This window comes from Alexandromys fortis, unplaced genomic scaffold (genome assembly GCF_014885135.2).
Source record: "Alexandromys fortis isolate MF-2015 unplaced genomic scaffold, M_Fortis_MF-2015_v1.1 scaffold_177, whole genome shotgun sequence".
Classification (NCBI taxonomy): domain Eukaryota; kingdom Metazoa; phylum Chordata; class Mammalia; order Rodentia; family Cricetidae; genus Alexandromys; species Alexandromys fortis.
This window is the reverse complement of record NW_026068056.1, coordinates 3395583-3410543: the sequence shown is the minus strand read 5'-3', so window position 1 is coordinate 3410543 and position 14961 is coordinate 3395583. Positions and strand designations below refer to the sequence as shown.

General features: G+C 47.0%; 2 protein-coding genes across 3 annotated transcripts in view; one reads left to right on the top strand and one right to left on the bottom strand.

Annotated features, from left to right (window-relative positions):
* The first annotated feature begins 2715 nt into the window (after positions 1 to 2715).
* LOC126487237 (zinc finger protein 282) overlaps positions 2716 to 14961 on the top strand; it is a 29022-nt gene continuing 16776 nt past the window's right edge. The window contains exons 1-2 of one of the 2 annotated variants that reach the window (XM_050119951.1): positions 2716 to 3105; positions 5279 to 5698. In XM_050119951.1, coding sequence (XP_049975908.1) covers positions 2941 to 3105; positions 5279 to 5698 — 585 coding nt within the window. In that variant the 5' untranslated portion in view covers positions 2716 to 2940. The remainder of the gene's footprint in view (positions 3106 to 5278; positions 5699 to 14961) is intronic. The other variant, XM_050119952.1, reaches the window with a different exon arrangement.
* Positions 10822 to 12539, bottom strand: LOC126487238 (60S ribosomal protein L17-like). The gene has a single exon (XM_050119953.1). The coding sequence runs from the start codon at positions 12041 to 12043 to the stop codon at positions 11579 to 11581; it is 465 nt and encodes a 154-aa protein (XP_049975910.1). The 5' UTR covers positions 12044 to 12539; the 3' UTR covers positions 10822 to 11578.

The following is a 14961-nucleotide window of genomic DNA, read 5'->3' as shown; positions in this document are numbered from 1 at the left end:
TGTTTCCCAATCCCACTGGCCACCTTGGTAGTCCATAGCATTTTTTGGATTGTTTATTTGGTTGGTTTATTTATTTTTGAGACTGACTCAAGGCAGCCCGGGCTGGCCTTGAACTCTTAATCTTCCTGTCCCAGCTTCCAGAGTGCTGAGATGATAGATTTTTCAATATCACGTAGAAAGCCTGCTTGTTAAATTAACGGTGGGACCTAATTTAGTAGATAGAAACCTATTATCCTCTTTACTTAAGCTGAGAGTAAGCCTAATCGTTTCCTTTTCTAAATAAAACTCTACCTGCCTCTGCCTCTAGAATGCTGAGATTAAAGGCATGTACCGCCATATTGGCAAAGGGGTGGAGTCACTACCTTTGCTGAGTGCCTTCTAGGTGCCAGACATTAGTTTATAATTTTTCAATATTAAGATAGACAAGAATACCCCCCCATTTATATTAATATTGGAGGAAATGGTAGATAAATGTTCTGAAACTTTTGAGTCCCCTCTCTTGTCCTCTGTCCAGAGCAGTATCTATAGAATTCTTGAAGAGAATTAATCAGTTAATCTCAATCTCGCAGATCAAGGGCCAGGCCTAAGTCTATCTCTTGTAAAAAGTGTGCATTAACTATGATACTTTAACCCATTGCCCATTTTGCTTTTCAGGGAGCTCATAGTTAACCAGTGATTGCTGGAGACTGCTCTAACAAACAACTGGACACTCCCAGAGCAGGCTGTCTTGCAGCCTGGGATATCTCGGCCTCCTCAGTCATTGGAGCATCTGTCATAGGGTCCATGACGAGTGCAGCTCCAGCAGCTCCTCCCTCATGCCCGCCCTTGTTTTCCTTCCAGAAGTGCTTCTTCTACCCCACACCCTTCAGCTTGTATTGATTGCAGGGTTTTATGCCCCATAGTTGGTAGGCTTGGTAGTTATAAAATAATGAAGAAATGTTGAACCTGCACATATGAACCTGTTTGAGTATTTTGTACATATAAAAATGTGAACTGAGCCAGGCCTTTAAACCCACCACTCGGGAGGCAGAGGCAGGCGGGTCTCTGTGAGTTTGAGGCCAACCTGGTCTACAAGAGCTAGTTCCAAGACAGCAGAGAAACCCTGTCTTGAAAAACCAAAAAAAAAAAAAAAAAAAAAAAAAAGAGGCCTGTACCTCTAGCCTAAGCAGAAACTTTGCCATAAGGCAAAGGTATAAATAGCTGTGTGAAAGTCTACCTGCAAGGAAAAAGCGGAATTAGATGGTGGTGTCTTGCTGTACAAAAAGGGATTGCTATGACTGGCTACACACTTACGACAGGAAATCATATTGGTTTAATCCTGAGGAGAGAACCTCAGCACTTGGTAATAACCTAGTCTTCCATCTCTAGGAAAGAGGAAGTAGAGTTCACATCCCATAGGTCAGAATATGTCTTCTAAGATGTGGACTGCTGGCAGAAACATTTGCCTGGAGCTTCCAAGCTGGGCTTGCCTGGTTCCTCTAATAACAGTGGACATGATATTTACAATGGGATATGTGCACTTGCTTGCTCTCGCACAACCTGTATCCAGGAAATGGAAAGAAATCACTGACTTCTGGAACTGTGATCTTCACTAGCCCCTAAGCTCCTTGAGAATAATAAGTCTATGAAATACCCATTTCCACATTCTGGAAGCATGCCTAACAAAGCACGTGATAACTGTCCTTCTGAAGACAGCCCCGCTGGCACCTCACCCCCTCCACACAGCCTCACACTGTTGTCAGTTTTAAGTGTAGTAAAACTCACGGCTTCCATCAGGTCTGACTTTCCTTAAGGTGATAAGTTCTCCCCAGGCAAGATAAGGCCTGGTCATTTAGGAAGACAAAGTGGATAGTATGCTGTAGATAACTTATGGACTTATGGACTTATCTTTTGGGGGGGGGGTAATTACCTTTTTTTTTAAAAAAAAAAAAATACTGGCCTGGAACTAAAAAGACCCGGTTGGCCATGAACTCTGAGATCTGAGACTGAAATTTGAAATGAAGTTTATGCCCTGGTAATGCTTTAGCATGCATAGGCAGCCCGTATATGGCTGTTCTGTTGAACTTGTCCATACTTGGTTTCATGATCTAAGTTGTTGAGGACAACTGACCAGGTCTCTTCCTCAAGAGGGCACCGGATCTCATAGCAGATGGTTGTGAGCCACCATGTGGTTGCTGGGAATTGAACTCGGGACTCAGGACTTTTGGAAGAGCAACCAGTGCTCTTAACTACGAAGCCATCTCTGACTATAAACTCAGAGATCTACCTGATTTTATCTCTCAAGAGCTGGGATTAAAAGTGTGCACCAGCACTTCTGGCAAAAGGGTTAGAGCCTACTGTGTGCCTGACATTAGTTCCTAAGTTTTCAACATTAAATTAAGACTAATGTACACCCCCCCCACACACACACCCTTGTTTATATAGAACATGGGAAACTTGGAGACAGTAAATGTTCAAAAATCACAGCCAGTAGTGCAACTACAAAAACCACCCTCTGCCTAAGCAGAATCTGACACACAGTAGGTGTTCAGCAAATATTTCAGTAAAATTTTCACAAGGGTGAGGCACCATTCTCTCCTGGGATGTCCAATGCATTCGTAGAAGCAATAGAAATCAAGTCTAGGGTCCAGGCCCCAGCATGGCTTGGGACATGAAGTCCGGCCACCTCAGACCTAGAGGCCGGGTTCGCCACCACATCTCGTCTTTTGGGGGTGGCGGTGGCCCCCAGCTTGGAGTGGCCCCGGCCAGCCCTGCAGGCGGGCAGGAGCTCCCAGGCCATTGGCTGGCGCGCTGGCTGCGAAGGGCGGGGAGCGCCACCGAAAGAGACTGTTTGCTCCTACGGGCTGTAGATGGAGCTGTCCGGCCCCGGCTAGGGGGAAGACGCCTGGAAAACGTTCTTCTTCTCCCTGGCCGGCCCGAGCGGGGAACAGCACTCCCAGGATGCAGTTTGTGTCAACACGGCCGCAGCCTCAGCAGCTGGGCATCCAGGGCCTGGGGCTGGACAGCGGGAGCTGGAGCTGGGCCCAGGCTCTGCCCCCGGAGGAGGTCTGCCACCAGGAGCCGGCGCTGCGCGCGGAAATGGCCGAGGGAATGCCGCCCATGCAGGTGGGTGCAGCGCCCGCGGGCGCCATGGCCGCACCGCTGCCGTGGGGGCGGGGCGGGGCCGGGCCTCGGGGAGCCTCGCGGCTGCCGCGGTCCCGAGCGGCCGTCGGAGCGGGCCCGGCGCAGGCCCCGAGCGCCCAGGGCCTTCCGCGCCGCCACGGTGCAGCTGCCCGGGCCGGTGCTGCCCGGGTCGGTGCTGCCCGGGCCCAGGGCCCACGGGTTGCAGGAAGCAGGGCCGTACTGCCCCGGACCTGGCGAGCCGTGGCCGCTTCTCTGAGCGGGGACCGGGGTTCCTCTTGGCGTCCGATCCGCCTGGGTTTGCGGCAGGCCTTTTCCTGGCCCACAGAGGGAACAGTTCAACCATGTTTACACTGTAGTCAGCTTAATAAAAGGGTGTAAAGCTATTTTATTGCTGTCTTTCTCCGAGTATAAAGAGCAGCCCACTTTTTCTCTATACAAGGGGTGAGCCTGGGAAGGGCCTGGGAGGGGACTTTGTCGTCTTGGGTTAGCAAACTTGGTTGCTTATTGGAATCGCCCGAGCAGTTTAAGACAACTGACTACGCCCAAACCGCATCCCTGAGCGTTGTCTTGGGGTCCTGGGGGTGAGAGAGAAGGCTCCAGCTGTTTCTTTACGTTCCGTAAGTGGTCTCAGGGTGCCTAGGACTTAGCCAGCACGGCCTTGAGTATAAATCACAAGGGGAAGAGGGTTCAGAGTGGCAGCGGATCACTGTCTCAGAGGGAAGGCTTGGAGTTGCCCCGGGACTGGACTCCGCAGAAGGCTCCCGTGTTCCCATCTGATTCTCAGCCAGGAGTTAGGACTTGACAAGTCAGTCTAGAGTCTGTGTTGTTATTGAGCAGAAGGTTCAGCAGTAGATCTTCAAACCTGGTGAGACGCAACAGCCCCTGACTTCCTAAACTTCCACTGGCTCTCTTCTTTTCTCTGACAAGGCCCCAGTGGACGGCACTGACGGCAATCCAGCCACCAGGATCCGGCAGGGGCTGGTATTGCTAGGGCCCAGTTGTTCTCTTTCCCCTGTCAGAGAGGAATTCTTAGACACTGTGGGGTGGTCCTCTGAGCTGTGGGGGCGGTCACAGCTTCTCTGAATTTGAGAAAATGGTTTGCATGATTGTCAAAGGCTCACCTCACAGCTGTAGGGTTCCACTTTTTCCAAGAACAGAAGCAGGGAGAAAGAGAGAGAGAAAGGGACATTTCCGCCTGTCCTGTGTGGGAACAAGCGTCAGTTATCAGCCTGTGTTGCCAGCCATCACACCCTGACCAGCGTCCGCGCTCCTTCCTCTGCCGTAGGGCTCAACTCCCAGCCTGGACCTCCTGAAAAATACAGGAGACGACTCTGGGCGACAGGGAGCCCCCTTCTCAGGAAGCAGAGAAGGAAGCGTAGAGCTTTCCCTTGTGGCCCTCATGGAGGTGAAGAATGCCCCTCTCCCTGTCTAATAAGTGATACTGCCTAGTAAATCTATTTACATTTTGCATAGTTATGAAAAGTGGCTCTGTATGGAACTCAACGACTTCTGGTCTGCCGCTTAGCCTAGGTCCTTGTCTCCTCTGGCTGGTTGGTAGGCCTAGCAGGACTAGCAGAGGCTGCATGTTTGCAAAGTGTTTGTGTTAACCTGTGGCACCTAGAACCGTGCCGGTTGGCAGTGCAGGGCGGTGCTGAAGAATGACCAGCTGCTTCTTTGTTCCCTAATTTCGTCATCTGTAAAGCAGAGATAATCATTCTTGCCCTAACCTGCAAAAGAGATTGCTCCGAAGATTAACTTCAGACAAGTTACATGGAAATTCCTACCTTGAAACAAAGAATGAGAGTCAAATGGGAAGTTTGTCATTCGGCGTCGCCCATGAAGAAAGCAGCTGTTCTAGGCAGAGAAAGGGTCTGTGACACAGTAGGCAGGGGGCCGTCACCTAGACTTGCCATTGGCCAAGACAGGTGAACATGTAAGCAGTCTGGCTCTCCTAAGAGGAAATGGAAGAGTGGTTAGTTGGGTGGATGGGTGGTTGCTCTAGCTATCACTGATGTCATTAATGAGCTCAGCCAGAGGTGGATGCTGGGTAGAAGAAAGATTCTGCATAGCACTTGGTTGGTTATCCCATTTTAGGCCACCTTCTCTCTCACACACGTTCTTACCCTGAGCTGTCACTTTCTACCCTTGTACACAGGCTCAAGAATGGGACATGGATGCCAGGCGACCAATGCCTTTCCAGTTCCCGCCCTTCCCAGACAGGGCCCCTGTCTTTCCTGACCGAATGATGCGCGAACCCCAGTTGCCCACAGCAGAGATCTCACTCTGGACCGTGGTGGCTGCCATTCAGGCCGTAGAGAGGAAGGTGGATGCCCAGGCTAGCCAGCTGCTGAACCTGGAGGGACGCACAGGAACAGCCGAGAAGAAGCTCGCTGATTGCGAGAAGACAGCCGTGGAGTTTGGTAACCACATGGAGAGCAAGTGGGCCGTGCTGGGGACCCTGCTGCAGGAGTATGGGCTGCTGCAGCGACGGCTGGAGAACCTGGAGAACCTGCTTCGCAACAGGAACTTCTGGGTCCTGCGACTGCCCCCTGGCAGCAAGGGGGAGGCCCCCAAGGTATGTTGTGAGACAGGGGCAGAGCTAGAGGTGAGGATCCACACAGGTGAACAAATCTCATCTTGTCAAGCGGTGCAGATTTCACTGGTCCCATGCTGTCTCAATGGCCATGTGAAGCCTGTCCTATGCCCTTCACTTGGTCCTGAGTTGTGCCCCAGCAGAGCTGGCCCTATTCCCCACAACCCCATATGCTTATCTTAGAGGCTTTGATCTTGCTTCCCTGAGTTGTTCAGCTGTCTGTAGAACTGTGGGTCTTACTGCTTGGTTTTACTCATTTGACAACGTACACGTTTGTCTGGATGGGAGAAAGTCATGCTGCCTAGAGTCATTTTTGAGTTATGATCACTGATTTCAGAAGGGCCCTTCTAGAATTTAGAATTCTATTCCCTTTTCCGCCATCCTGGTCCATTAATACTGCATTCTCAAGTTGACGGCCCTGTTGTCTATTTCTCTGAGAGAATGGAGTCTTCCAAAGCTGGATATAGTGGCTCACACCAGGAATCTAAGCACTAGAAGAGATGAGGCAGTAGGATTCCATGTGTTCGAAGGCAGTTTGATCTAGATAGTGAGTTTCAGGCCAGTCCAGGTCTATAGAGTGAGACCCTGTCTCAATAAAGCAAAAACAAGGCTGGAGAAATGGCTCAATGGTTAAGAGCACTGGCTGCTCTTCCAGAGGATTTGGATTCAATTCCCAGCACCCACATCAAGTGGCTCACAACTATCTATAACTCCAGTTCCTGGTGATCCAGTGGAGATCCAATAACCTTCGCAGTTACCAGCATTCATTTATGGAACACACACACACACACACACACACACACACACACACTGAAAAATAAATAAATAAAAATACAAAGCAAAAACAGTGCTGGCAATGGCTTGGTAAAGGCACTTGATCCAGGGGACCTAGACCACAGAAGGTGAGAACTGACTCCCGCAAATTGTCCTCTTATAGGCACGCGCATGCAAATAGATGTAGCAAACAAACAAAAGAGGTGTTTCCATAAACAGAAGTATAGAAGTTCATCCCTTGGTCTGCCGTCTTGGTGCATGTGGGTTCTGCCTCCACCTGTCTCTGTGGCCCTATGTCCACCCCTGCTCTTTCCTGTACATCATTAGCTGTCTCCTCTCTCCTAGACCCTCCACACCACCGTGTGAACATTGTACTCCTCTTTGGACCCCACACTTCCCTCTACCTCATTCTCACCATCAGTACAGATAAAATGCCTTGAAGAGCTGTCTATATTTGTTACATCCAATACCTCCCTACTTTTCTATTCCAGGCTCTTCAGATCCATACCAAACTAGGTAGGATATTGAACCCCTAAGTGCCCATCGTGAGCCTCAACAATCAAACTCCTGACTGATCTTTTTTTTCTACTAATTCCCCAACTCTTGTTTTATTCTGAAGCTAATCCTAGGCATCAGTAATTTTTTATATCAGCCATCGTGATGGCATTTAATCCCAGCCCATATGGGGCAGAGGCAAGCAAATCTCTGAGTTTGAGACCAGTCTATCTATGACAAGTTCCACATTACCCAAGCGCCATCTTTTCCACCATAATGTTCAGATTTTCAATTGATTCTTTTTCTCCATTTTCTTGTTTGAATCAAAATGTAAAGAGTCAGACGTGGTTGGGTGATAGTTTTCAGGACTTGGGGTCACTCTTTGTACTGTGGGTTCTGGGGTTGAACTTAGGCCGTCAGGCTTGTGAGGCATACATTTTTTTTTCCTTTTCTTCCTTCCTTCTTTCTTTCTTTCCTCCTTTCTTCCTTCCTTCCTTTCTTTTTTTCTTTTGCTTTCTTTAAGACAGGGTTGCTCTTTGTAACAGCTCTGACTTTCCTGGAACTTGCTGTATAGACCAAGCTGGCCTTGAACTCACAGAGATCTACCTGCCTCTGCCTCTTGAGTTCTGGGATTAAAGGGGTGTGCCACCACCTGGTGTGAGACATATTTTTCTGGCCTAGAACTTTTTGAAATCTGTAGGCTCACTTCCTTCATTTCTTAGCCTTCATTGTACTCTGTGTAGTGGAGGAACTGGCTGTCTGGATCCTTTATTCTCATTGAACAGGTTCATCTATTCTCAGTATTCTGATAAACTGGTAACTCGATAACTCTCTCTGCAACTAACTCCAGTCAGACTTTTCATCCCATCTTCTCTCCTATTGGTCTTCCTAAGGTCTTCATATGTGTGCCTTTAAGACCATTAGTCTGGTCTCTGCTGTCATCCTCTTAATTCCGTCACCAGTAGCAGGTGGCTACTCCTTCCTTAAAACACCTTTCATGTGCTTCTCGGATGCCTCTCTCTCTTCTCGCAAGATGCTGCTCCTCGGTCTGCCTTGCTGGCTTTGCTTTCTCCTGTCATCGTCTGGATGTTTGTGGAGTGGTCCTGCCTCAGCCTTAGCATTTGTGCTCATTGTGCACCCTCTGCGCATACGTCATCCAGACCCATAGTTTAAACTGCAGTTCATCTGCTTAGGACTCCCATACGTACCCTTCCCCACCTACCCCACCCCTGTCATTTTTCTTGGAGATCAGGTGCACATTTCTTCCTGTTACCTTCGCATCCTGTATTTAATACGACCAGACTGAACTATGGGTCTGTTGGCCTGAAGCCTGTTTTGTCCAAAGTCACCCTCATCTTTGACAGATCCATCCTTTCTGTCATTCAGATCGAAGTCTTGGGATCTTAGCTGCTGTCTTTCTCATGGTCCACCTCTGGTACACCCCCATAGTCTGACCAGCCCCATCACCTGCTTCCAGCCAGTCTCATCTACCTTTTTATTATTTCAACCTCTTGACCTGCTCCTGTTCTCCATCCTTGTTTAGGTCCCATGCTACAATGTATACCTAAAAGAATAGCCCCAGTGATCCCATTCACATACCTCATTCATGGGCTGGAGATGTGGCTCATTTGGTAGAACGCTTGCCTAACATGCACGAACTGATCCCTAGCACCTCATAAACTTTGGCATGGTAGCACACGCCTGTAATCACAGTACTTGTGAAAGGGAGGTGGAAGCAGGAGGATCTGAATTTGAAGATCATCAAGGCTATATAGCAAATTCAAGGCCACCCTAGGGATATATGATATATGAGACCCTGCCTTTAAAAAAAGTTAGTGTCATGCTGTACCCATCTGTTGGCTTCTCATCTTTTTCTTCTTTTTAAAATGTAGTTCGCATGCAAGCTTTGGTTTTTTTTTTAAGTGTATTTTATTTAGGTGTTTGAGGGGCATGTACCACAGCATGTCTGTGGAGATCAGAGGATAACCTGTTGGAGTGGATTCTGACCTTCTATGTGGGTCCCAGGGATGGAACATAGGTTGTCAGGGTTGGTAGCAGGTGTCTCTGCACATCGAGCCATCATCACATCAGCCCCTGGCTTCCCATCTCTTCTGAACAGACATGCAGCTTTGCCGCCTTCTTCAGGGGCATTCCTCCCGGAAGCACCTTCCCTGATTATCTGGCTGCTTCTCTACTTCCATGGGGTTTGCTTAGCTGTTCTTTAATCCATGTGCCCTCCCATGATCACCTTATTACTAAGGAATCAAACCCCACACTGAGTGTGGTAGCACATGCCTGGAATACCAGCGTTTGTTAAGCAGGAAGATTTTGAGTTTGTAGCCAGTCTGGGATATTGAGTTCAAAGCCAGCCTGGGCTACATAACAAGGCCCTGTCCGAAAGAAGAAATAAGGTGCTTCCTGAATTTTGAATATTTACTTTTTTTTTTCTTTTGGATAGCTTCCCCTAATCAGAATGTAAATTATTGGTTTATAGCTGTACCTTGTGTTTATAGTGGCAACCAGCATAGAGATGGTATGTGAAACTCATTTACTTAGTCTTTCACTAAAGAACTCAGAACTCCTAGGAAGGGACCATGTCTTAGTAGGGACACCCAGTTTGTTGACTCTACCGGGAGAGCTGCCAGACATCCGTGTGTCTAGGCTGCAAGAAATTGAGCTGTAGTAGCCCTGAGTGGATCTTGCAGCAACTGTGATTTTGTATATGTTGCTTGAGCAGCATGATCAGCATCTAGTCATCTGCTTCCCTTTGCTTTTGTCTCTACTGTGTGCCTTAAGATGTGCAGTATCCTTACCTGCTGCCACTTGTTCTATGGAGTGGTAGGAGCCTTGCATTGCCATGCACCATTGCATGATAGTGGAAATGTTTGTTTTGTTTTTTTTTAAGCAGGCTTGGGTTTGCATCTTGACTGTGCCACCTTCTGACTTTCCTACTATTGGCCAAGTATATTTTGTTGCCTCTGAACCTCTTTAGTTTCTCCTTAAAGAAGTGTCAGTAGTGATGCAAAGTCCTAGTTGGTCCCTTTGAGCTTCATTGTTGTCATTTATAACATGAAGATAACATTGTAATTGCTTTTTGGAGTTACAAGAAGTCATTGATTTTTGTTTATGGGAAAACACTATGTAGTCATTGTTACTTACTTGTTGACAGGCAGCAAATGACCCCAAAATGGTAGCCTAAAAATGGATATCATCTGATAGTTTCTGTGAGTGAGGAACTGGGGACAGCTTGGGTGGTTCTGCCCAGTCAGTCCTGTGAGGTTTCAGTGTGACTTTTGACTGGTAGTACTGTCATTTGAAGGTTGACTTCAACTCCCTTACCTGGTTGTTTGGCCCCTCCAAGACTCCTTGACCCTACTTACAACATAGACGCTACCTCCCTATTTCCTAGAATGAGGGATACAAAGAGAGACTAGGATGGGTGTTGTGGAGTCTGTGCTATACAGTGTCACTTCATTTGCTTAAGGGAGTGACCGAGTTCTGCCTGCATTCAAGAGGTAGAGAATTAGGCTCATCTAACCTGAAGGGACTGAAAAATATGTATACTGGGCTAGGGAGACAGCTCAATCAGTAACATGCTTGCCATACAAGCACAAGGACCTGAGTTTGACTCCCAGAATCCATGAAAAATAGCCAGGCATGTTGGCGTGTGCTTGTAATTCCACGCTGGGGAGGTGTCGACATAGATCCCTTGGGCTCGATGGCCAGCCAGTCTAGTTTCAGAGATGAGCTCTAAGCCATTGAAAGCCTGTCTCAAAGGAAGTGAATACCTAGGCATACACGCATACCTGCGCACACAAACATGAACACATATGCACAAAAGGAATCACTACAAACTTAGAGTGTTCATGAATGTTGTGTACCACAGTTAATGGCTCACTGTATGTCCTTGGGTGTCCAAGATGCATTTTTGTTATCTGTTAGGTCTAGGAAGGATATGGTCTCTCCGATCCTTTAGCCCTATTATGTCTACTGATGGATTCCTAGCTAATTCATGGGTAGGCTTTCCTGTCTGCAGCTCCTCTGCAGTTCCTTTCTATCTCAGACTGTGGCTCAGATTTCTATATTATATCACTGTGAAGCCTTTAAAGAATGATGCCTGTTTCCAACTGTATAGAAATTATTCTGAAGTTTTGATTCTCCAAGAAAATGGTAAAATAAAATGAAGAGGCTGCTATACTGCAGAAGATGGTGAACACACCTTGGATATATTTAGTGCTAGATGCTTACAGGTGACTTAGAAGGCTATGGAACTTGAAGGTGACAAAGAAAGCTTAAGCCTTCCTTAAAGAGGTAACAGTTGCAATAAAAACAATGACATTACCAAGAGAAAGGAGAAGAAACAGAAAAAGATAACAGCAGAGCTTCATCTCTGGAGATGAAGAAGAAGCAGCAAAGAGGACGTGAGCAGCCAGCTGAGTAACAGGCAGCACAGTCACAGGAACCAAACAAGCTCTAGAAAGGGGGTCTTGTTGTAAAAGCCCACTTGTTTGTTACCCTGCTGCCCGGACTCCCAAAATAATCATGCAGAAACTATATATATATACTTTTATCTGCATTTATTTCATGTAGAATTTATTCCCATGCCAGAAGTTTTTGTTTCTTCAGTTTCTTCTGGGATATCTTTTTCTTCTGTGCAACCTCCTCTTCTGGCTTTGGAACAATCTGTTCCTTTTCAGTGAGGATCATCTTGATGTGGCAGGGGTAGGAGCTCATGTATGGGTTAATCCGGCCGTGAGCTCTGTAAGCTCGTCGGCGCATCTTAGGTGCCTTGTTCACCTGGATGTGCTCAATGACCAGAGAGTCCACATCTAAACCCTTCAGTTCAGCATTGCTCTCTGCATTTTCCAGCATGTGCAGCAAAAATTCCACACTCTTTTTTGGCCACCAACCCTGTGTCCAGCTCCACTGTTTGGCCTGGGCGCACCTACTGTCTCCACCATTGTACCATCGGAACGGCACGCACTGCTTCTTCAAAGTGACGTCTTTCAGATACTTGGTGGCTTTTTGGATATGCATACCCTTGATGGCCTGGGCCATTTCATGGGTGTTCTTAAAGTGAACCTGAAGGTTTGATCCTCTTGATTAGCATGATTTTTAGGTTTTTTTTGGGTCAAGAGAGTAGCGAACTATCTTTACGGGTCACCTCTAGCCGCTTACAGGAAGAGTGAAACTATATTATTTAAATCACTGCTTGGCCAATCACTTAAGCGTATTGCTATCTGGCTCTTACATCTAGAGTTAATCCATTTCCATTATTTTCTATTTTACCACAAGGCTCTTGGCCTATCGGCAAGGTTTCAGCTAGCAGCTCACGTGTTTCCCCTCTGACAGCTCCATTGCATCTCACTGACTCTGCCTTCTTTCTCCCAGCATTCAGTTTAGTTTTCCCCGCCTAGCTCTATTCTGCTAAGCCACTGGCTGAAATAGATTCTTTATTCATTAACCACTAAAAGCAACACATAAACAGAAGGACTTCCAACACCAGAGTCTGTCTTATACCAAAGGGAGATTTTAGCAGCAAGTCATTGGTGAATTTTCAGGATATGGTTTTTTAAAAATATTTATTTATTTATTTTATATACAATATTCTGTCCGTATGTCTGCTTACCAGAAGAGGGCACCAGACGTCACTACAGATGGTTGTGAGCCACCATGTGGTTGCTGGGAATGGAACTCAGGACCTTGGAAGAACAGGCAATGCTCTTAACCACTGAGCCATCTCTCCAGCCCCCCAGGATATGGTTTTGTTTTAGAGAATAGATGTTAGATTTTAGGAAGCTAAAATGTATATGGATTTTGAAAAAGGAAAAACAGACTTTAACTAGGATACGGGAGCCAGGCAGAGTGAACGGAGATAGCAGAAATCTGCCTGCCTCTGCCACCTGAGTGCTGGAATTAAAGGTGGTCACCACGACTGCCCAGCTGGGTTTGTTTTGTTCTACACTTTATTTATTTATTTATTTATTTATTTATTTATTTAATTTATTTATTTATATTTAGTGTGTGGGGGTGTGTGTACGTACACACACCATAACACAGGTGTAGAGACAGGAGTAAGTTCTCTCCTTCCATCGTGTGTGTTTTGAGAATTGGACTCAGGCCACCATGCTTGGTGGTCAGTGTCCTCACCCACGAAGCCATCTAATCTGAGAGAATGAAGGTTTCCTAGGTTGAGATGATGCTCAGGAGAAAGAGCCAATGAGAGGGAGAAACTGGAGATGTGGACCATCAGCATTATTTGGATTGACTTTTACAGATGGGAGGAGGCAGAGAAATACAGAATGAATATGGCAGGTTTGACTTAGCAAGAAGAAAGGGGCAGAGAAGAGGCCCCCTAACACCAGCCTGGGGTCAGAGAGAGGTAGGAGAAAGTACAGGGAAGCCAGATGGGGCTGGGGAGTGAGGTTTGTGGTAAACTTCTGGTGTCAATAAGGCTTCCAAAGCAGCTGAGGGGCAGCTGGTGTGAACTTGTGGCAGATGTTGATTGCAGAATTCTGTAGTTTAATCTAGCAACGGGGAAATAAAATGAAGAAAGGGGTTGCATGCTTTTCCAGATTGGGGATTTGCCCAAGTCTGGTAGGAGCTCTGGTTCTAATCCTAATGATGGATAGGGAGCTGTCGATGGGTAGGCACGTGGCCACTGAACAGTTGTGTATATCACACTTGTATAGGGTCCCTTTGCAGTTTTATGCGCCTGGCTTGTGGACTGACAGACCTTGCACCAGTAGCTGTGCACCTGGCCCTGCCCACTCTATCATTCACACCAATGGCCCACACAGGCCAGCTTTGGCCCTGAACATGCAGGCAGGTGTGTAGACGAGGGGCCTGGATGCTGGTTCACTAGGGATGTGAGAGGGGCAGGAAGGAAGCCTGTGTGATCAGAGAGGGAAGCTCAGGAATTAGTTAATGGAAGTGAAACGACTTGGTTCAGAGCGGGGTGGAGCTGGAGAGGCTGAAGTGAGTATGGATGAGGCTCCCGGTCAGAATGAAACAGCATCTCTACAAAAGATGAGAACACCTTGACGGGCAGTGACTGGTGGCAGCCACAGCCATAGCAGAACTTCCTCGTAGAGACAGCTCAGGATCCTGGTGCCGAGGCACATGCCTTGCATTGTCCATTTTTGTGACAAAATTTAACTTTTGGGGGCTGGAAAAATGGCTCAGTGGTTAAGATCACTGACTGTTCCTATAAGGGACTCAGGTTTGATTCCCAGCACCCAAATTGAAGCTTACAACCACTGTAACTCCAGTTCCAGAGACTCTAGCCCCTCTTCTGGCCTCTGTGAGTATGGTACACAGACATTTTCATGTAGACAAAACACTCATACACATAACATAAAAATAAATCTTGAAAAAAAAATTAACTGTGTACACACAGGTGACCCGACCTGAAATACAGGTTTTGTCGTGCAGTTTTACAGCTCTTGGCTTCCTGATTCCCACATTTGGCATCTCTCAAATCCCTGTACCCTGAACTCCTAAACAAGCACACTGACTGTGGCTTTGCCTTCAGTGTTTAGTTGTCTGAAATGGCAAAGGGCAGGACTAAGTGCTTAATAAAAAAGAAAAGAGAAAGCCAAGAAATGGCTCATCAGGAAAGGGCTCATGCTACTAAGTCTGACCGTCTGGATCCTGGTAGAATTTGAGAACCAGTTCCTGCAAGTTGTTCTCTGACCTCTGCATGTACCATTGCATAGATGTTTCTACACACATTTGTACAATACACAGGAAATAAATAAAATGTTGCCGGGTGGTGGTGGCGCACGCCTTTAATCCCAGCACTCGGGAGGCAGAGGCAGGCGGATCTCTGAGTTCTAGACCAGCCTGGTCTACAGAGCTAGTCCCAGGACAGGCTCCAAAACCACAGAGAAACCCTGTCTCGAAAAACCAAAAATAAATAAATAAATAAATAAATAAATAAATAAATAAATGTTTACAAAAAGAAGGCCGGGAGG

Bases quoted from the DNA above. Each gene is read 5' to 3' on its own strand.
- LOC126487238 (XM_050119953.1), bottom strand. From the start codon at position 12,043: ATGGCCCAGGCCATCAAGGGTATGCATATCCAAAAAGCCACCAAGTAT.